The sequence below is a fragment of the Ranitomeya imitator genome, chromosome 5, assembly GCF_032444005.1.
Source record: "Ranitomeya imitator isolate aRanImi1 chromosome 5, aRanImi1.pri, whole genome shotgun sequence".
Classification (NCBI taxonomy): Eukaryota; Metazoa; Chordata; class Amphibia; order Anura; family Dendrobatidae; genus Ranitomeya; species Ranitomeya imitator.
The window spans coordinates 711,686,721-711,709,420 of NC_091286.1; the positions used below are offsets into that span (position 1 = coordinate 711,686,721).

The following is a 22,700-nucleotide window of genomic DNA, read 5'->3' on the forward strand; positions in this document are numbered from 1 at the left end:
GACCACGTCCCACAGCAGACCTGCTTCTCGTTCATGATCATCAGTGGACACTCATACACGGGCGAAATCATCTTACAAATAAGAATTATACTAATGGTAATTACAGACACGTGTATGCATGGCCTGAGACAGTAGTGCGGCTGTATTATATCTGCCAGTGCCGACCACAGAAACGGCCACAAAGAAATGACTGAGGTCTCCTCTTACCTGGTGATACAAGAGGACGCTGCTCCTCCACCACAACGTCCTTATACTGATCCCAGTGTCCTTCTACATAATCCCACTCCTCCATGGAGAAATAGAGAGCGACGTCCTGACACCTGAGAGGAACCTGACAACCAACGAGAGCGACATCACCCAGAATCCTCCAGTGTATACTTTATAATCTCCCAGCAGTCTCCTCATCACCCAGAATCCTCCAGTGTATATTGTATAATCTCCCAGCAGTCTCCTCTCATCACCCAGAATCCTCCAGTGTACACTGTATAATATCCCAGCAGTCTCCTCTCATCACCCAGAATCCTCCAGTGTATACTGTATAATCTCCCAGCAGCCTCTTCTAATCACCCAGAATCCTCCAGTGTATACTGTATAATCTCCCAGCAGTCTCCTCTCATAGTAACATAGTTAGTAAGGCCGAAAAAAGACATTTGTCCATCCAGTTCAGCCTATATTCCATCATAATAAATCCCCAGATCTACGTCCTTCTACAGAACCTAATAATTGTATGATACAATATTGTTCTGCTCCATCACCCAGAATCCTCCAGTGTATACTGTATAATCTCCCAGCAGCCTCTTCTCATCACCCAGAATCCTCCAGTGTATACTGTATAATCTCCCAGCAGTCTCCTCTCATCACCCAGAATCCTCCAGTGTATACTGTATGATCTCCCAGCAGTCTCCTCATCACCAAGAATCCTCCAGTATATACTGTATAATCTCCCAGCAGTCTCCTCTCATCACCCAGAATCCTCCAGTGTATACTGTATAATCTCCGAGCAGTGTCCTCTCATCACCCAGAATCCTCCAGTGTATACTGTATAATCTCCCAGCAGTCTCCTCTCATCACCCAGAATCCTCCAGTGTACATACTGTATAATCTCCCAGCAGTCTCCTCTCATCACCCAGAATCCTCCAGTGTATACTGTATAATCTCCCATCAGTCTCCGCTTATCACCCAGAATCCTCCAGTGTACACTGTATAATCTCCCAGCAGTCTCCTCTCAACATCCAGAATCCTCCAGTGTATTCTGTATAATCTCCCATCAGTCTCCGCTTATCACCCAGAATCCTCCAGTGTACACTGTATAATCTCCCAGCAGCCTCTTCTCATCACCCAGAATCCTCCAGTGTATACTGTATAATCTCCCAGCAGTCTCCGCTTATCACCCAGAATCCTCCAGTGTACACTGTATAATCTCCCATCAGTCTCCTCCCACCACCCAGAATCCTCCAGTGTACACTGTATAATCTCCCAGCAGTCTCCTCTCATCACCCAGAATCCTCCAGTGTATACTGTATAATCTCCCAACAGTCTCCTCCCATCACCCAGAATCCTCCAGTGTATACTGTATAATCTCCCAGCAGTCTCCTCTCATCACCCAGAATCCTCCAGGGTACACTGTATAATCTCCCAGCAGTCTCCTCCCATCACCCAGAATCCTCCAGTGTATACTGTATAATCTACCAGCAGTCTCCTCCCATCATCCAGAATCCTCCAGTGTATATTGTATAATCTCCCAGCAGTCTCCTCTCATCACCCAGAATCCTCCAGGGTACACTGTATAATCTCCCAGCAGTCTCCTCTCATCACCCAGAATCCTCCAGTGTATACTGTATAATCTCCCAGCAGTCTCCTCTCATCACCCAGAATCCTCCAGTGTATACTGTATAATCTCCCAGCAGTCTCCTCTCATCACCCAGAATCCTCCAGTGTACATACTGTATAATCTCCCAGCAGTCTCCTCTCATCACCCAGAATCCTCCAGTGTATACTGTATAATCTCCCAGCAGTCTCCTCTCATCACCCAGAATCCTCCAGTATACACTGTATAATCTCCCAGCAGCCTCCTCTCATCACCCAGAATCCTCCAGTGTACACTGTATAATCTCCCAGCAGTCTACTCTCATCACCCGGAATCCTCCAGTGCATACTGTATAATCTCCCAGCAGTCTCCTCCCATCACCCAGAATCCTCCAGTGTATACTGTATAATCTCCCAGCAGTCTCCTCTCATCACCCAGAATCCTTCAGTGTATACTGTATAATCTCCCAGCAGTCTCCTCTCATCACCCAGAATCCTCCAGTGTATATTGCATAATCTCCCAGCAGTCTCCTCTCATCACCCAGAATCCTCCAGTGTACACTGTATAATATCCCAGCAGTCTCCTCTCATCACCCAGAATCCTCCAGTGTATACTGTATAATCTCCCAGCAGTCTCCTCATCACCCAGAATCCTCCAGTGTATACTGTATAATCTCCCAGCAGTCTCCTCTCATCACCCAGAATCCTCCAGTGTACAGGTCCTTCTCAAAAAATTAGCATATAGTGTTAAATTTCATTATTTACCATAATGTAATGATTACAATTAAACTTTCATATATTATAGATTCATTGCTTGCCTGAGGAGGTGGTGATGGCGAACTCAGTCGAGGGGTTCAAGAGAGGCCTGGATGTCTTCCTGGAGCAGAACAATATTGTATCATACAATTATTAGGTTCTGTAGAAGGACGTAGATCTGGGTATTTATTATGATGGAATATAGGCTGAACTGGATGGACAAATGTCTTTTTTCGGCCTTACTAACTATGTTACTATGTTACTATTATCCACCAACTGAAATTTGTCAGGTCTTTTATTGTTTTAATACTGATGATTTTGGCATACAACTCCTGATAACCCAAAAAACCTGTCTCAATAAATTAGCATATCAAGAAAAGGTTCTCTAAACGACCTATTACCCTAATCTTCTGAATCAACTAATTAACTCTAAACACATGCAAAAGATACCTGAGGCTTTTATAAACTCCCTGCCTGGTTCATTACTCAAAACCCCCATCATGGGTAAGACTAGCGACCTGACAGATGTCAAGAAGGCCATCATTGACACCCTCAAGCAAGAGGGTAAGACCCAGAAAGAAATTTCTCAACAAATAGGCTGTTCCCAGAGTGCTGTATCAAGGCACCTCAATGGTAAGTCTGTTGGAAGGAAACAATGTGGCAGAAAACGCTGTACAACGAGAAGAGGAGACCGGACCCTGAGGAAGATTGTGGAGAAGGACCGATTCCAGACCTTGGGGAACCTGAGGAAGCAGTGGACTGAGTCTGGTGTGGAAACATCCAGAGCCACCGTGCACAGGCGTGTGCAGGAAATGGGCTACAGGTGCCGCATTCCCCAGGTAAAGCCACTTTTGAACCATAAACAGCGGCAGAGGCGCCTGACCTGGGCTACAGAGAAGCAGCACTGGACTGTTGCTAAGTGGTCCCAAGTACTTTTTTCTGATGAAAGCAAATTTTGCATGTCATTCGGAAATCAAGGTGCCAGAGTCTGGAGGAAGACTGGGGAGAAGGAAATGCCAAAATGCCTGAAGTCCAGTGTCAAGTACCCACAGTCAGTGATGGTGTGGGGTGCCATGTCAGCTGCTGGTGTTGGTCCACTGTGTTTCATCAAGGGCAGGGTCAATGCAGCTAGCTATCAGGAGATTTTGGAGCACTTCATGCTTCCATCGGCTGAAATGCTTTATGGAGATGAAGATTTCATTTTTCAGCACGACCTGGCACCTGCTCACAGTGCCAAAACCACTGGTAAATGGTTTACTGACCATGGTATTACTGTGCTCAATTGGCCTGCCAACTCTCCTGACCTGAACCCCATAGAGAATCTGTGGGATATTGTGAAGAGAAAGTTGAGAGACGCAAGACCCAACACTCTGGATGAGCTTAAGGCCGCTATTGAAGCATCCTGGGCCTCCATAACATCTCAGCAGTGTCACAGGCTGATTGCCTCCGTGCCACGCCGCATTGAAGCAGTCATTTCTGCCAAAGGATTCCCCACCAAGTATTGAGTGCATAACTGAACATTATTATTTGATGGTTTTTTTGTTTGTTATTAAAAAACACTTTTATTTGATTGGATGGGTGAAATATGCTAATTTATTGAGACAGGTTTTTTGGGTTATCAGGAGTTGTATGCCAAAATCATCAGTATTAAAACAATAAAAGACCTGACAAATTTCAGTTGGTGGATAATGAATCTATAATATATGAAAGTTTAATTGTAATCATTACATTATGGTAAATAATGAAATTTAACACTATATGCTAATTTTTTGAGAAGGACCTGTATACTGTATAATCTCTCAGCAGTCTCTTCTACTCTCATTACCCAGAATCCTCCAGTGTATACTGTATAATCTCCCAGCAGTCTCCTCTCATCACCCAGAATCCTCCAGTGTATACTGTATAATCTCCCAGCAGTCTCCTCTCATCACCCAGAATCCTCCAGTGTATACTGTATAATCTCCCAGCAGTCTCCTCTCATCACCCAGAATCCTCCAGTGTATACTGTATAATCTCTCAGCAGACTCCTCATCACCCAGAATCCTCCAGTGTATACTGTATAATCTCCCAGCAGTCTCCTCACATCACCCAGAATCCTCCAGTGTATACTGTATAATCTCCCAGCAGTCTCCTCTCATCACCCAGAATCATGTATACTGTATATTCTCCCAGCAGTCTCTTCTACTCTCATCACCCAGAATCCTCCAGTGTATACTGTATAATCTCCCAGCAGTCTCCTCTCATCACCCAGAATCCTCCAGTGTATACTGTATAATCTCCCAGCAGTCTCTTCTACTCTCATCACCCAGAATCCTCCAGTATATACTGTATAATCTCCCAGCAGTCTCCTCTCATCACCCAGAATCCTCCAGTGTATACTGTATAATCTCCCAGCAGTCTCTTCTACTCTCATCACCCAGAATCCTCCAGTGTACTGTATAATCTCCCAGCAGTCTCCTCTCATCACCCAGAATCCTCCATTGTATATTGTATAATCTCCCAGCAGTCTCCTCTCATCACCCAGAATCCTCCAGTGTATACTGTATAATCTCCCAGCAGTCTCCTCTCATTACCCAGAATCCTCCAGTGTATACTGTATAATCTCCCAGCAGTCTCCTCTCATTACCCAGAATCCTCCAGTGTATACTGTATAATCTCCCAGCAGTCTCCTCTCATTACCCAGAATCCCCCAGTGTATACTGTATAATCTCCCAGCAGTCTCCTCTCATCACCCAGAATCCTCCAGTGTATACTGTATAATCTCCCAGCAGTCTCCTCTCATCACCCAGAATCCTCCAGTGTATACTGTATAATCTCCCAGCAGTCTCCACTCATCACCCAGAATCCTCCAGTGTACACTGTATAATCTCCCAGCAGTCTCCTCTCATCACCCAGAATCCTCCAGTGTATACTGTATAATCTCCCAGCAGTCTCCTCATCACCCAGAATCCTCCAGTGTATACTGTATAATCTCCCAGCAGTCTCCTCCCATCACCCAGAATCCTCCAGTGTATACTGTATAATCTCTCAGCAGTCTCCTCTCATCACCCAGAATCCTCCAGTGTATACTGTATAATCTCCCAGCAGTCTCCTCATCACCCAGAATCCTCCAGTGTATACTGTATAATCTCCCAGCAGTCTCCTCTCATCACCCAGAATCCTCCATTGTATAATCTCCCAGCAGTCTCCTCTCGGCACCCAGAATCCTACAGTGTATACTGTATAATCTCTCAGCAGACTCCTCTCATTACCCAGAATCCTCCAGTGTATACTGTATAATCTCCCAGCAGTCTCTTCTACTCTCATCACCCAGAATCCTCCAGTGTATACTGTATAATCTCCCAGCAGTCTCTTCTACTCCCATCACCCAGAATCCTCCAGTGTATACTGTATAATCTCCCAGCAGCCTCCTCTCATCACCCAGAATCCTCCAGTGGATACTGTATAATCTCCCAGCAGTCTCCTCTCATCACCCAGAATCCTCCAGTGTATATTATATAATCTCCCAGCAGTCTCCTCATCACCCAGAATCCTCCAGTGTATACTGTATAATCTCCCAGCAGTCTCCTCTCATCACCCAGAATCCTCCAGTGTATACTGTATAATCTCCCAGCAGTCTCCTCATCACCCAGAATCCTCCAGTGTATACTGTATAATCTCACAGCAGTCTCCTCTCATCACCCAGAATTCTCCAGTGTATACTGTATAATCTCCCAGCAGTCTCCTCCCATCACCCAGAATCCTCCAGTGTATACTGTATAATCTCACAGCAGTCTCCTCTCATCACCCAGAATCCTCCAGTGTATACTGTATAATCTCTCAGCAGTCTCTTCTACTCTCATTACCCAGAATCCTCCAGTGTATACTGTATAATCTCCCCGCAGTCTCCTCATCACCCAGAATCCTCCAGTGTATACTGTATAATCTCCCAGCAGTCTCCTCTCATCACCCAGAATCCTCCAGTGTATACTGTATAATCTCCCAGCAGTCTCCTCTCATCACCCAGAATCCTCCAGTGTACACTGTATAATCTCCCAGCAGTCTCCTCTCATCACCCAGAATCCTCCAGTGTATACTGTATAATCTCACAGCAGTCTCCTCTCATCACCCAGAATCCTCCAGTGTATACTGTATAATCTCTCAGCAGTCTCTTCTACTCTCATTACCCAGAATCCTCCAGTGTATACTGTATAATCTCCCCGCAGTCTCCTCATCACCCAGAATCCTCCAGTGTATACTGTATAATCTCCCAGCAGTCTCCTCTCATCACCCAGAATCCTCCAGGGTATACTGTATAATCTCCCGGCAGTCTCCTCCCATCACCCAGAATCCTCCCGTGTACACTGTATAATCTCCCAGCAGTCTCTTCTACTCTCATCACCCAGAATCCTCCAGTGTATACTGTATAATCTCTCAGCAGTCTCTTCTACTCTCATTACCCAGAATCCTCCAGTGTATACTGTATAATCTACCAGCAGTCACCTCTCATCACCCAGACTCCTCCAGTGTACACTGTATAATCTCCCAGCAGTCTCCTCATCACCCAGAATCCTCCAGTGTATACTGTATAATCTCCCAGCAGTCTCCTCTCATCACCCAGAATCCTCCAGTGTACACTGTATATTCTCCCAGCAGTCTCCTCTCATCACCCAGAATCCTCCAGTGTATACTGTATAATCTCCCAGCAGTCTCTTCTACTCTCATCACCCAGAATCCTCCAGTGTACTGTATAATCTCCCAGCAGTCTCCTCTCATCACCCAGAATCCTCCATTGTATATTGTATAATCTCCCAGCAGTCTCCTCTCATCACCCAGAATCCTCCAGTGTACACTGTATAATCTCCCAGCAGTCTCCTCTCATCACCCAGAATCCTCCAGTGTATACTGTATAATCTCCCAGCAGCCTCCTCTCATCATCCAGAATCCTCCAGTGTATACTGTATAATCTCCCAGCAGTCTCCTCTCATCACCCAGAATCCTCCAGTGTATACTGTATAATCTCCCAGCAGTCTCCTCTCATTACCCAGAATCCTCCAGTGTATACTGTATAATCTACCAGCAGTCTCTTCTATTGTGAATTCTGTGGTCAAGCTCCCTCCTGTGGTCATGAGCGGTACTTCGGCTGGTTCTGTCTATGAGCTTCCTCTGGTGGATGTGAGTGGGGCTGCGGCTTCTGAGTTTCCTTCATCAGGTGATGAGGTTAAGTCATTAGGTGCTGCTCTGTTTAACTCCACCTAGTTCTTTGTTCCTGGCCTCCAGTCAATGTTCTAGTATTGGTCTTGCTTCCTCCTGGATCGTTCCTGTGGCCTGTCTATCCTGCATAAGCTAAGTTTTGCTTGTGTTACTTTCGTTTGCTATATTTTCTGTCCAGCTTGCTATATTGGTTTTTCTTGCTTGCTGGAAGCTCTGAGACGCAGAGGGAGCACCTCCGTACCGTTAGTCGGTGCGGAGGGTCTTTTTGCCCCTCTGCGTGGTTGTTTGTAGCTTTTTGTGCTGACCGCAAAGCTATCTTTCCTATCCTCGGTCTATTCAGTAAGTCGGGCCTCACTTTGCTAAAATCTATTTCATCTCTGTGTTTGTATTTTCATCTTTACTCACAGTCATTATATGTGGGGGGCTGCCTTTTCCTTTGGGGAATTTCTCTGAGGCAAGGTAGGCTTATTTTTCTATCTTCAGGGCTAGCTAGTTTCTCAGGCTGTGCCGAGTTGCATAGGGAGCGTTAGGAGCAATCCACGGCTACCTCTAGTGTGGTGTGTTAGGATTAGGGATTGCGGTCAGCAGAGTTCCCACGTCTCAGAGCTCATCCTATGTTATTATTAACTATCAGGTCACTTTGTGTGCTCTTAACCACTAGGTCCATTGTGGTTCTGAATCACCAGTTCATAACACTCTTCTACTCTCATTACCCAGAATCCTCCAGTGTATACTGTATAATCTCCGAGCAGTCTCCTCTCATCACCCAGAATCCTCCAGTGTATACTGTATAATCTCCCAGCAGTCACCTCTCATCACCCAGAATCCTCCAGTGTATACTGTATAATCTCCCAGCAGCCTCCTCTCATCACCCAGAATCCTCCAGTGTATACTGTATAATCTCCCAGCAGTCTCCTCTCATCTCATCTCCCAGAATCCTCCAGTGTATACTGTATAATCTCCCAGCAGTCTCCTCTCATCACCCAGAATCTTCCAGTGTACACTGTATAATCTCCCAGCAGTCTCCTCTCATCACCCAGAATCCTCCAGTGTATACTGTATAATCTCCCAGCAGTCTCCTCTCATCACCCAGAATCCTCCAGTGTACACTGTATAATCTCCCAGCAGTCTCCTCTCATCACAAAGAATCCCCCAGTGTAATCTCCCAGCAGTCTCCTCTCATCACAAAGAAGCCCCCAGTGTAATCTCCCAGCAGTCACCTCTCCCCTCATCACCCAGAATCCTCCAGTGTAATCTCCCAGCAGTCTCCGCTCATCACCCAGAATCCCCCAGTGTAATCTCCCAGCAGTCTCCTCTCCGCTCATCTCCCAGAATCCTCCAGTGTAATCTCCCAGCAGTCTCCTCTCCTCTCATCACCCAGAATCCTCCAGTGTAATCTCCCAGCAGTCTCCTCTCATCACCCACAATCCCCCAGTATAATCTCCCAGCAGTCTCCTCTCACCACCCAGAATCCCCCAGTGTAATCTCCCAGCAGTCTCCTCTCATCACCCAGAATCCCCCAGTATAATCTCCCAGCAGTCTCCGCTCATCACCCAGAATCCCCCAGTATAATCTCCCAGCAGTCTCCTCTCCGCTCATCACCCAGAATCCCTCAGTGTAATCCCCCAGGAGTCACCTCTCCGGTCAGCAGCTCAGTGATCTTGTTGGCCAGTTCTAGGACCTTCTTCTCCGGTGTCGGGGAGTGCAGGGGTTCTGTGTTGGGGCTCTTGCTCCGTCCTCCGGACATACAGGGGGTCTCACGGTCACCGGACGTCTTCTTCACCACCGTGTGCTCCTGTGTACAGTGACAGACGCCGATCACCACAGATTCTATCCATCTTTTCAGTCCTGTTATATTAGTAGAGATCAGAGTGATCTCATGGGAGACTCTCACCTTTCCCTTTAACAAGTCGATTATCTCCAGGGCGAGGAGTAATATTCTTGCAGTCATGTTGCTTTTGTCCTGGTCGTTCCTCGTTGGGTCATTTTTCATCCTGACGTCCTGGTACTGATCCTTCTGTCCTTCCATGTACTCCCACTCCTCCATGGAGAAATAGACAGCGGCATCCTGACACCTGACAGGAACCTGACAAACATACAGTTAGGAGCAGAAATCATTGGCCAGAGAGGAATCCTCGTGATTTCAGCTCTGCAGGCCGCTAGTTTGGATGTAAAATGAAACAACTGAGATGTAATGGAAGTGGAGACTTTCAGGTTTATTTAAAGGGGAAAAACCAAAATCTCCTGTGAAAAGTTTAGGAATTGCAGCCATCTTTCTGCAAATCCTCCTCATTTTAGGGGCTCAAACGTAATTGGACAAATTAACTGTCCTGTAAATAAAAAGGTCATCTTTAATCCTTTACAGCAATGATGGCCTGAAGTCTGGAGACCGTGGACATCTCTGATCTCGTCCTGTGTGAGGCTTTGCAGCAATTGGTTGAGATCTGGTAATGACTCGGCCATTGGAGAATATTCTACTTCTTTGCATTCGCAGGATGTTTTGTGTCATTGTCCAGCTGTCCTGTGAATCATCGTCCCATCATCCTTGCTGCAGTTGATTGAATCTCAGCTGAAAGTATCTCCCTGTACACACAGAATTAATACGGCTGCTTCTGTCTTCAGTCACATCATCAATCACCACTAGCGACCCGGGGCCATTAGAAGCCCTGCATGCCCGCACCATCACACAACCTCCACCATGTGGTGCAGAGAATGTGCTGTGCTTTTTTGTATCAGGAGCCATTCCAAGCCTTCTCCATACTTTCTTTTTCCCATCCTTCTGGTACAGGCTGATGTTCGTTTTATCTGCCCCAAAAATGCTTTTCCCCGACTGGGCAGCTTCTTTAGCTGTTTTTGGCAAAGTCTAATTGGCCAATTTTCAAGCAGATTAATGGTTTGCACCTTGTGGTGACCCCTCCGGATTTACTCTTATGAAGTCTTATCTTTATGGCAGACTTAGATACTGATTCATCAACTTTTTTAGAGAGTGCTCTTCACTTGGGTGGTTGTTGGAGATGATTTTTTCTGCAACATGGGAAGGATTCTGCCATCATCCATCACTGTTGTCTTCCGTGGGCGTCCAAGACTCTGAGTCCCTGAGCTCACCAGTGTGCTCTTTTCTACTTCTGCTCTCACATGGTTTTTTCTTCACCCTAATGATGGTCTGCTTCACTTCCATTAAGAGCTCTTTTGACCTCATGTTGTGGGTTCATAGCAACAGAATCCAAATGCAAATGCCACACCAGGAATCAGCTCCAGGCCTTTTACCTTTTTTAACTGATGATGGATTAACGAGGTAAAATCCCATGCAGCCCATTACAGATCTTCTGAGGTGATTGTCCAATTATTTTTGGTCCCTTGAAAAAGAAGTAACTACATGCTAAAGAGCTATAATTTCTAAACACTTCCTCCAATTAGGATGTGAATCCAATCAAATTAAAGCCGAGAATCAACACTGTAAGCCCAGATTGATTATATAACTACATCTTATAAATGTCAAAATTTGTGTCACTGACCAAATAATTCTGAACCGAACTGTATACCATTACCACCCAGAATCTTCCATTGTATATACTGTAGAATTTCCCAGCAGTCACCTCTCCAGTCAGCAGCTCTGTGATCTCGTTGGTGAGATCTAGGATCTTCTTCTCAGGCATCGGGGAGTGTGGGGCTTCTGTGATGGGGCTCTCACTCCTGCTCCTTCTTCCGGATACATGGAGATGGATGATGGGAGTCACATAGTCACCTGATGTCTTCTCTATGGTGTAATCCTGTATATGGAGAGATGTTGATGAATATTACACATAAGGAAACATAAGAACATGACATTTTATGTGTGGTCTCTGCAGCTGCCCGTCCATCTCAGCAGGAGAGCTCATGTGGCACTGACTACCTGGATTACTCCCTGCTGTTTGGGAGGTCCGAGGACCCTGGTAGTTGGAGATCAATAGTCACCTGAAAGTTGTTATCAGTGGTTGGTGGTGGTGCTGTCTGGGCCACTCTGTCAGCAGTGTGCTGGATACAGCCGTGAGGGTGAAGATAGAAAGATACAGGCAGACAGTGATACAGTAGACTCTTCTATGGAATCCATCTTGATATAGAAACCAAGGTACAATCAAAAATAAAATCTGGTAACTTCCCAGAGAATAACCGGAATCTCTATAAAAGTTATTCAATTAACTATACTAACAATGGGAGTCATTTGCCAAAATGTCATCTCGAGGTTCGTCACTGGGGGTCGATCAATAAGATCCATCAATAATAGGAAAGAGAATGAAGGGTGTTGATGAGGAATCATTTTTGTAGAAGACCAAGTTTCTTCTCTGCTAAAGTAATTTAGTTTTCTGTAGACCGACAAAGTGACCGACATGGAAGATCAATGTACACGGCTGAACATTAGATGTACAGATCTTCTTGAGGGCCCGGAAGGTCAGGACTATATGATATTTATATCAGGACTGTACGGGAGGAACACATCATCCTTGTCTATATGAATTACATGAAGGAGTTAGGAGGAGACATTACTTTGTTACTTGTGGTGGAGTTGGATTCTGCGGTTGAGCACTCCAGTGAGGGGATGGATCCATGAAAGCGATTGCTGGATTTGTTTTCTTTAGGCTGAATTTAGGGGCACGAAGCAGGTAGTTTGGGATATCAAAGGTTTTAACAAAAACTAAAAAGAATGGAAATATTTGATAAAAACACAAATGACTACAGGAACTAATGAGGTCACTCAGATCCTTGCAGTTTAGGTCCAGAGATGCCAGATCTGCCAGATGGTTAGAGAAGCAAGAGGAAAACACAACTCATCCCTGCACCATGATCGTTAGGTGCTAAAGGGATGCGATGGCAACTAGAGCCTAACAATATCCACTAGGTCTGACATGTACAGAAGCATGCATTAGGGTATAATATGCAGCCGGTGTGTGACAATTCAGAGGAGGACATGTCACCAATGCAGCTGCATTGAGGCCTAGAGATGGACCCTTGCAGGAAGGGGCGTACTGTCATAGCGCAGACCACGGACTTACTATGGGGGCCCTCAGTCTAGTGACCCTGTGACAACACAGCACTTTATCTTAATTATCCAGACGTCTATTTTCAGTAAGCCATGGTGCTGTAAATGTGAAAAGGGGTCACATACAGGGTTATTGATATCGTTAATAGTAAACAAATTTACAATGACAGACTGATACAGAGGGGCGAGGACCCTGTCCTTGCGGACTTACATTCTTCAGGACAGTGGGGAAGAGACAGGAGGTTGGTGTGCTGCAGCACTGGTGGTGGTGAGGTGGCAGCTCGGGTGGTCGTGGCAGCAGCTCGGGTGGTCGGTGACGTGGCGGCAGCTCGGGTGGTCGGTGACGTGGCGGCAGCTCGGGTGGTCGGTGACGTGGCGGTAGCTCGGGTGGTCGGTGACGTGGCGGCAGCTCGGGTGGTCGGTGACATGGTGGCAGCTCGGGTGGTCGGTGACAGAATGGTTATTGCAGGCTGTAGGCTTTCCTGAAGAGATGGGTTTTCAGGTTCTGTCTGAAGGATCCGAGGGTGGTGGATAGTCGGACGTGTTGAGGCGTGGAATTCCAGAGGATGGGGGATATTCGGGAGAAATCTTGGAGGCGGTTGTGTGAGGAACGAATAAGTGTGGAGGAGAGTAGGAGGTCTTGGGAAGATCGGAGATTACGTGAGGGAAGATAGTGGGAGGTTAGTTCAGAGATATAGGGAGGGGACAGGTTGTGGATGGCTTTGTAGATCAGTGTTAGTAGTTTGAACTGGATTCGTTGGGAAATTGGGAGCCAGTGGAGGGATTTGCAGAGGGGAGAAGCAGGGGAGTAGTGAGGAGAGAGAGAGGCGGACTAGCCGGACAGCAGAGTTGAGGACAGACTGGAGTGGTGCAAGGGAGTTAGCAGGGAGGCCACAGAGGAGGGTGTTGCAGTAATCGAGGCGGGAGATGATAAGGGCATGCACAAGAGTTTTAGTAGATTGTGGGCTGAGGAAGGGACGGATTCTGGCAATATTTTTGAGTTGGAGGCCACAAGAGGTGGCAAGGGTTTGGACGTGCAGTTTGAAGGACAGGGCAGAATCGAGAGTTTCCCCGAGGCAGCGGATTTCAGGTGCGGGAGAGAGCGTGATGCCGTTTACCATAATAGATAGGTCAGATAGGGGGGATACGTGAGATGGGGGAAAGATGATGAGTTTGGTTTTGTCTACATTGAGTTTTAGGAAGCGAGAGGTGAAGAAGGAGGATATGCCTGACAGACACTCCAGGATTCTGGCCAGAAGAGAGGCGACATCTGAGCCAGAGTGGTAGATCTGAGTGTCGTCCACATATAGGTGGTACTGGAAGCCATGGGACTTTATGAGTTGTCCTAGGCCTTAAACATAATGTATTCTCAGCAGCATTGCACCATCAACCAAGAAGTTCTGTATTAAGGTTCTGATTATGTAATATTTCAGGTTATAATAAGCAAATATTCCTGAGTCCACATAGAGCATCACGTTCATGCACTAAAAAGGAGAAACCTCAGGGATTATATTTTGTGGTTGAAGAAATCACAGCACCAGGGGCTAGGTGCGTCAGCGGTGAATCGCACCACCTTTCCCAAATTCTATGAAATTTCTGGGGACAGCCTCTGTTCCTGTGTAATATGTTCTCCTATGGAATTATATCTTTCACTAATTTTTTTCCACTGATTGATTGAAGGAGACTTCCCCCCCCCATCCACCTCAGCGCTATCGCTTTCCTAGCCATAAACAGAGCCTCTCTGAGAAATATTCTGTCATAATGAGTCCACATTTGTTCATCCAAAACACCCAACACACACAGCTCCGGACTACATTCAACCGTTATCCCAAGAATCCTTTCCAGGGTAAAAATCACATCCTTCCAATATCTTCTAGTCTACAATCCCAAATGAGATGCCAAAAATCCGTTCCCTCCTCCCCACATCTATGACATTCATCATTTACTCTTCTACCGAATCTATGTAGTCTACTCGGGGTTAAAATAGGAGTGGTGGAATATATATAACTGCAGCAGGAGACACCATCGTATGCGCCTCCAGTGCTTCATTCCACTGGTCATCAGTGATAGTGGGGATTAGGTGCCTCCATTTAACCTCCACGGCCAATAGAGTGGAAGCAATCTTGGAATTTAACAAGAAGTTACACAGGGAGGAAATCACACCTGTAGGTCCCTGGATTGAAAATATTCCTATTAGTGGATATCTAGATATTCGCATTCTAGGAAGAGGGAACTGGTACGTTATAGCAGGTGTCAGCTGCAGATATCTATAAAAATCTCTATGAGGGATTCCAAATTTTATATGAAATTGTTCAAATGTTAATAAAATTTGATTTTCAAAAATCTGATTGAGCGTCGTTATACCATATTGTTTCCAGAAACCTGGGTCTTGTAAGTTTTGGAGATGTAAAAATTCAGGATTATCCCATATCAAAGTCTTCCCGACCTGATCAGAAAATGTCAAAATACGCTTACTTTCCCGCCAACCCTGTATCGCTAGACTATGTGCAAACAGCAAACCCTAGGGTGGTCTGTATGAGCCCTCCAGTATTGCCCATGGTGTGTGTCCCCCCAGAAAATGAATGAGATGAGCCCCTGCGTTATTAAGTTTATCATGGATTAGCCAATATTTTAAGTATCGTAGTTGGCCAGCTAGATAATATAGAAAAAGGTCAGGCACCGCATATCCACCTTCTCTCTTGGGCCTTTGTAAGGAACCAATATTTACTTTAGGCCTAGAGGAGCCCCATATAAACGCTGCCCTTAAGCTATTCATTTTCTTAAAGAAATCCTTTGGGACTTTAATTGATGTATGTTCCAACATATATAAACACTTTGGGAGGATTATAATTTTAATTAGTCCAATTCTGCCCGCTACAGACAGTCTAGACCATATCTCAAACTTTTTTTCATCATATCCTCGAGGGGATATATATTGTCTCCAAGATCTTTAATTGGATTTTGGTTAATTACAATGCCCAAATATTTAAATGTTTTTACTACTTTTAAACCAAACAACACGGGTACTGCTATATTACCCACTATTGCCATAACCACTGATTTGCTCCAATTAATTTTAAGACCCGACAATTCTCCAAAGCAATTAATAAGGTCAATCGCTCTAGGAATGGACTGTCCAATCTTATCCAGGAAGAGCACCAGGTCATCCGCATATAATCCTACCTTATCCACCCTAGAGTTTATGTCGATTCCCTCCACCAAATGATCTTCTCTAATTTTAAGTGGAATAGGTTCAATTGCCAGTGCAAAGAGCATTGGGGATAGTGAGCAGCCCTGTCTGGTCCCCCTGCTCAGACTGAAATATTCCGATAGAATGCCATTTACCATTATATTAGCTATCGGCATGCGATATAACAATTCAATCCATTGGCAAAATTTAACAGAGAAACCAAATTTCAGAAGCACCCGTTGCAGAAATTTCCACTCCAATGAATCAAAGGCCTTTGCGGTATCTAAAGAGGCTATTGCCCAAGGTCTGTTATATTTATGGCCTATCTGTGTCAGCACCTGCACTCTTCTTATATTAGAGGAGGTAGATCTTCCTGGCATAAAACCAGTTTGGTCCTCATGTATAATACCCAGTATTACTGCCTTCAGTCTATTAGCAATAAGTTTCGTAAGAATTTTATAGTCAGTATTGAGCAAGGATATGGGACGGTAAGAACCATACTCCTCAGCAGGCTGGTCAGGCTTTGGGGCCACCACAATAGTGGCATCATAACAGGATTGGGGGAGCGAGTGTCCTCCAAGTGCTTCAGAAAGGGTCTGCAACAGAATAGGCCCTAATTGGTCTAAATATCTCCTATAAAGCTCCGTGGGCATACCATCAGGTCCGGGAGTTTTTCCATTAGAAAGGGACATGGTTGCTTCCCGGATTTCCTCCAAAGTGATATCCCTATCCAAGAATGCCTGGTCCTCATCAGAAAGTTTAGGAAATTCAATCTGGTCTAAATACTCATCAATTTCTTTTAAAGTAAGGTTTAATTGAGAATTATACAACTCTTTAAAGTGCTCTTCAAATCTGCAATCTGGTCAGACCTGAGCAATGGGGTTCCCTCCCTGGTGTTAATGGACAGAATGGATGGGGACATTTGGTGTTGTTGGACTATATATGCCAGAAATTTACTTGATTGGTTACCTAATTCAAAATAAGTTTGTTTGGTGAAGAAGAGTTTCCTCTGGGCTTCTTCCCGTAAACACAACAGATATTCCCTCCCTTTCCTGAGCCATTTATGCAGAGTTTTCAGAGGGGTTGTTAATATATTCGGCTTCCAATGATTTACAGTCCTCAGCAAGCCTTCGTTCCCCAATACAGGATTCCCTTTTAATATACGAAATTGTGGATTTAACACATCCCCTCCAATATGCCTTAAGCGTGTCCCACAACACTAACCCATCAGGGAAATCGGCATGATCTGTTATAAAGCTATCTAGCTGGTCTATTATTCTGTCTTGCTCCCCAATGAGGGATAGCCAGAATGGATGTATACGGAATCTCTTATGTCCACCAGGACTACCCAGGTGAAGGCTCAACATCAATGGAGAGTGATCGGATACTGCCCTAGGAAGGTACTCAATTTCACGTAGATCCGATAATACGGCACTATTTCCAAATGCATGATCAATTCTGGATAAACAGCGAGCGGCCGACGTGTAGCAAGAGAATTCTTTCTTAAAAGGATGCTGCTGTCACCATAAATCAATCCAGCCTATCTCCGCTATCACAGCACCCAACACAGTAGTGTCTTGGCTGCTGGGCCTAAGACTTGTAGTACTCATTCCATCCAAATAAAGATTAAGAATCATATTGAAATCTCCTAGGCATAATATCTTAGCATCAGGATATTGTGATACAAAAATCATCGCCTGGTAGAGTACTTCCACCTTCGGCTACGTTCACATTTGCGTTGTGCGCCGTTGCGTCGGCGACGCAACGCACAACGCAAAAAAAACCCGCACTAAAACGCATAGTTTTGCGACGCATGCGTCCTTTTTTGCCGAATTTTGGACGCAAAAAAATGCATCTTGCTGCGTCCTCTGCGCCCCAACGCGTGCGGCAAAAAAACACATGCATCGCAAAACGCATGCAAACGCATGTCCATGCGCCCCCATGTTAAATATAGGGACGCATGGCGCATGCGTCGCCGCGGCTGCGCCCGACGCAGCCCGGCAGAACGCAAATGTGAACGTAGCCTTAGCTGGAGGGGGGTTGTAGATATTGAGCAGTATGTAAGGTACCATATCTAAAAATGCATATAAAAAAATAAATCTTCCTTCCGAATCTTTCTTAATCGCTTGGACTGACCACCTCAACGACCTGTGTACCAGAACCACCACTCCCCTGGAATAGGACGTATGTGTAGCATGCTTCTGCCATTGTATCCAGGGCTTATTCGTCCTGGACACAGTTTCTGGTGTTAAATGAGTCTCCTGAAGACATATTATCTGTGCTTGCGTTTGGCGTATCTGTGAGAATACCATATTCCGCTTCCTGGCACTCCCCAACCCTCTAATGTTCCACGACAGGAGTTTACGTGATGCCATGTGGACTTTGTAGTAAATCTGTACACAGGTTAGTATTCACTTTTGAAACATTCAGCTCCATCACATACAAACCATTCATGCAAACTAAATTACAGGTGCAATGTTGGGTTTTATCTGAAAATCCAAGTAAACTCAGAATTATTGACCAACGGTGGGCACAAAAACAAAACAAGAGATGCCCATGAACTTCCGCCAACTGAAGCATAGGCATAAATGAACTCGTCATATTCTCCTCTATTTATCCGAACCACAAATAACAAATATAACGGATTTAACGCATACGCAAAGTAGCTCTGTCCACCCCTCTCATTTTCCTTTCTCACCATTCCCTACCATAGGAAGACATTACTGGGATTATTGGCCCGACCAATCAGCTTTTGCCAGACCCTTAGGGTAGCCGAGTTTTCAGACCAGGAGATGTGGCACTAACGCCCGCAGAAATGAGCGCCCCACCACACCTCCACTTTGAGGTCTCAATATTTACCATTATTCCTCCCAAGGAGCGGGAACCCAGATGTCTGCATACATAGGACATACACATCACATGAATATGTATCATGATAGTCCACAGAATAAAACTTTTAGGGGGGGGGGCAACAATGCCTAATTAACCAATATTTTAATTGCTTTAACAAAGCTATATGGGAGCAAGCAGTTTTAAAAATATACTAAGTAATCTTTTCAATTTCCTAACTTGGTACGTACGCAAGTATGAAATACAAATATTGCGAAAAATTAAGAAAAGGTATAAAGATTCAATCAGCAATCACCATCTGAAATATGATGTTCAACGCACACCCTACAATAAACCTTGCAACATTGACATGTAATATCATCACTACTTTTGGCGTCTTTCTTTCTTGGAGATCCATTCCTCTGCCTCCACCGGGCTCTGGAAAAGAGTTACCCTATCGCCATCCACCACTCTCCATCTAGCTGGATACGCCATCGAATAAATGACATTAGAGGTCTTCAGGCGTCTCTTGACTGAGGTAAAGGAGGCTCTCCGTTTCTGTAATTCCGCCGAGAAGTCCGGGAACAACATCACGGTGGTATTTTCATATTTAATTGTTTGGGCTTTTCTTGCCAATTGCAGAATATGATCTCAGTCCCTCCAATTGAGGAATCTGGCAAGTAGAGGTCTAGGAGGAGCCCGGGAGCTTCGGTTGGTCAAGAGTCTGAAATGTTGACTCTTCTTAATGAGCCCTAGTCTATGCAATTTCAGGCTAGCGGACCAGGGAACCCACTGACCCCCGTGTCTATGTATTGAACATTCTATATATAAAGAAGAGTCCCAGCAAATTCCCCAAGATGGTGCAAAATTAGAGTCTCACCCTTTCGCTGAGTCGCCGGGATAAGAGCAGCTGTGACTTCAGAGCTTACAGGTCAGACTACCCCACCTGTTGCATGCAGAGAGTGGAGGTAACGACAAGATTAGAAAGCTTCCAGTGTATTGAGATACAAGGCCAGGTGACCGGAGTGTTACAACCTGGCTTCTCCGAACATATCCATGGACCCAGGTGACCGGTGGGTCCCAAACCTGGCTTTCCCAAACGTATCCATGGGATCAGTGATGGTCAATGAAGCAGATTTGTATTCATTCAGATGTGGACGTGGTTCCTTAAGCTGGCATCCTATAGAATGTCAAATCTGTGTCCCTCGTAATGGAGCCATGATGTCTTGCCTGCTTGTAGAGTGTTCCTGACTGTGATTTTGTAAAGAGTCTAACATTGTTTGATTATTTAGTTTATCCTTCAATGTTTGCAAGACAACAAACTGCATGGTCTGGTATAATGTGTAATCAACATATCAGTAAACATCATTGTTCAGTGACCCTGCATCCCCATTTTCGAAAGGTTACAGTGCATTAAACTGTAGGAGCTGAAATAAGAGGTAAATAACAACCATTCATCAATTTACAATTATCAATTTAACCTACAAAAGTCAACATTTCAGACTCTTGACCAACCAAAGAAACAAATTCAGAAGTCAACATATAGATAACAGTCTATTCCTCCTAGCTTAATGAAAATATATGTATATATATTGCAGTGATTCTTAGTCTGCTGAACCGCCACACGACCAGCTCTACCCTCTCCGAGTGTATCCTCATCCATTCCCTGAAGACTGTGAGCCCTCGCGGGCAGGGTTCTCTCTCCTTCTGTACGTGTGTGTGCCTTATTTAGCTCATGCTTATTGTGCTTATTTATATCTGCCCCTTTCATATGTAAAGCACCATGGAATAAATGGCGCTATAAAAATGTATGATAATAGTAGTAATAATAATATGTCTGGATAATTAAGATAAAATGCTGTGTCGTCACATTGCTCTCCAATCTTAAATAGCCACATGTGATAGGTTTCTGATCATCCTTCTCCACTTGTCGGGGACAGTCCATCAGCATGTCTTTAACCACAGACACAAATGAAAGAGGTCTCGCCTCCATGACAACAAAACTTTTTATCATCCAGTTTCCCCAGAGCGTATTCCATGGCTTCCTTGTGAATAAACACACGTAATTGACAAGAACCGACTTGTATCCATTGTGTCCACACATGGCATCATTCGCACCCCGGGGTTCCTGGATTAAATTAGACTGAGTGTCAGTGGCTTGGTATTCAATACGTCGAAGCAGGCACAGCTCCTGAAGTTGCCGTTTCTTGCTGCGGGTATACATCCACTCTGGTCCTCTTCCTAAGGCAGAGTTGATGGGGATGGACATAACGGCGTCCGAAATCTGTTGTGCATGCCTCATCAATGGTCTGCTGGGTCGGTCTGAATACCTCCCTGGTTGTGCTTCCCTGGACGGTGTCTGAGAACACAAGTTCCCTGCAGCTCGCCCGGACTGAGTAGTATCCCACCACTGCCACCAAAATTTGGAGACACGGGGGGTCAGTAGGTGCTCTAAACCGCTAGCTGGAAACCACATGTACCAGAGCTCAGCTCATTGAATGCCTGCTCTTTTTTTTTTTTTTTTTACAGTGGGCATAATATTACTCAGACAATTGAGGTTAACGTAAAACAGTGTGGCAATAATTTATTGAACCACGAACAGACAATAACATATAGAACATTCCATGCAAATACACCAGATGGTGCAAAAGAACAAAGTATCACCCTTCCGCTGACTCGCCAGGATAACAGCAGCTGTGACTTCAGAGCTTCAGGGCACGCAAAGAAGAGGCACAAATAAGCTTAGGATGCTGACAGTCCATTGACGTACAAGGCCTGGTGACCGGAGGGTCATGACCTGGCTTGCCCGAACATGTTCATGGAGCCAGGTGACCGGTGGGTCCCAATCCTGGCTTTCCCAAACGTATCCATGGGATCAGTGATGGTCAATGAAGCAGATCTGTATTCATTCAGATGTGGACGTGGTTCCTTAAGCTGGCATCCTGTAGAATGTCAAATCTGTGTCCCTTGTAATGGAGCCATGATGTCTTGCCTGCTTGTAGAGTGTTCCTGACTGTGATTTTGTAAAGAGTCTAACATTGTTTGATTATTTAGTTTATCCTTCAATGTTTGCAAGACAACAAACTTCGTGTAACATGTTGTCCCTTTAAAACAATATATATTTTATTAAGAAATCAGTGAACACAGAAAAAATGGATTACATAAACGAATCCACTAGTGCACCTTTCCTCACAGATAGCCCTACACTCGCCTGCTATCCCTTTTTAGCAGTGGAGGTTGGCACCCTGATAGAAATTTTGGCGCCCCCACTCCGCGACGGCTGACACCTGCTACCCCTGTTAATGTAACTAGTCAGCTATAGGAGGGAAAACAATGAGCCATATAAAGAGATGAAGGAAGATGTTGGGTAGAGAAAACTAAGGTGCACACAAAAAACCCATATACCGTCCTCCCTCAATGACATCCCATATGAAGCCAAGAGACACTAGAAAAGATATATATATATATATATGCTAGTGTGTGGAGCCAAACAAATAATATGCTCCCAGTGTTGTCAGTATAACGGTCCCTTTATGCATCAGCAAGGGATATAACTATATGCATTAATGGCGAGATGACAGTGGGAGAACAGGTATAGACTGACTAAAGACCTGGTTTAGTCTAAGATAGACAAAGTGCATGGCAGCACCCCCTTGGCAATCAAATCAATATATTTCAGGATATAGAACGATGTAACACATCTCAGTATAGCTACAGGTGTCACTAAGTACACAGTGATAATATGATGCCATGCTGGTACAAAATCCTGAAAGAATATAACGAGCTACACACTAGATGAACTAAACAATACCCAGTGGGCTCTAATGACCAATGGTAGGTACTCATACACATGCACAGTCAGATAGACAAACATGGATAATTTCAACAGCAGCCAGTGAGAAGGGTGTT

At 45.0% G+C, this 22,700-nt stretch overlaps 1 protein-coding gene across 1 annotated transcript in view; it reads right to left on the reverse strand.

The window, feature by feature from the left end:
* LOC138638931 (zinc finger protein 585A-like) overlaps positions 1-22,700 on the reverse strand; it is a 59,809-nt gene that overhangs the window by 3,870 nt on the left and 33,239 nt on the right. Inside the window, exons 3-6 of the mRNA XM_069728684.1 lie at positions 11,352-11,525; positions 9,650-9,841; positions 9,392-9,550; positions 208-331 (exon numbers count right to left, since the gene is read on the reverse strand). Coding sequence (XP_069584785.1) covers positions 208-331; positions 9,392-9,550; positions 9,650-9,841; positions 11,352-11,525 — 649 coding nt within the window. The remainder of the gene's footprint in view (positions 1-207; positions 332-9,391; positions 9,551-9,649; positions 9,842-11,351; positions 11,526-22,700) is intronic.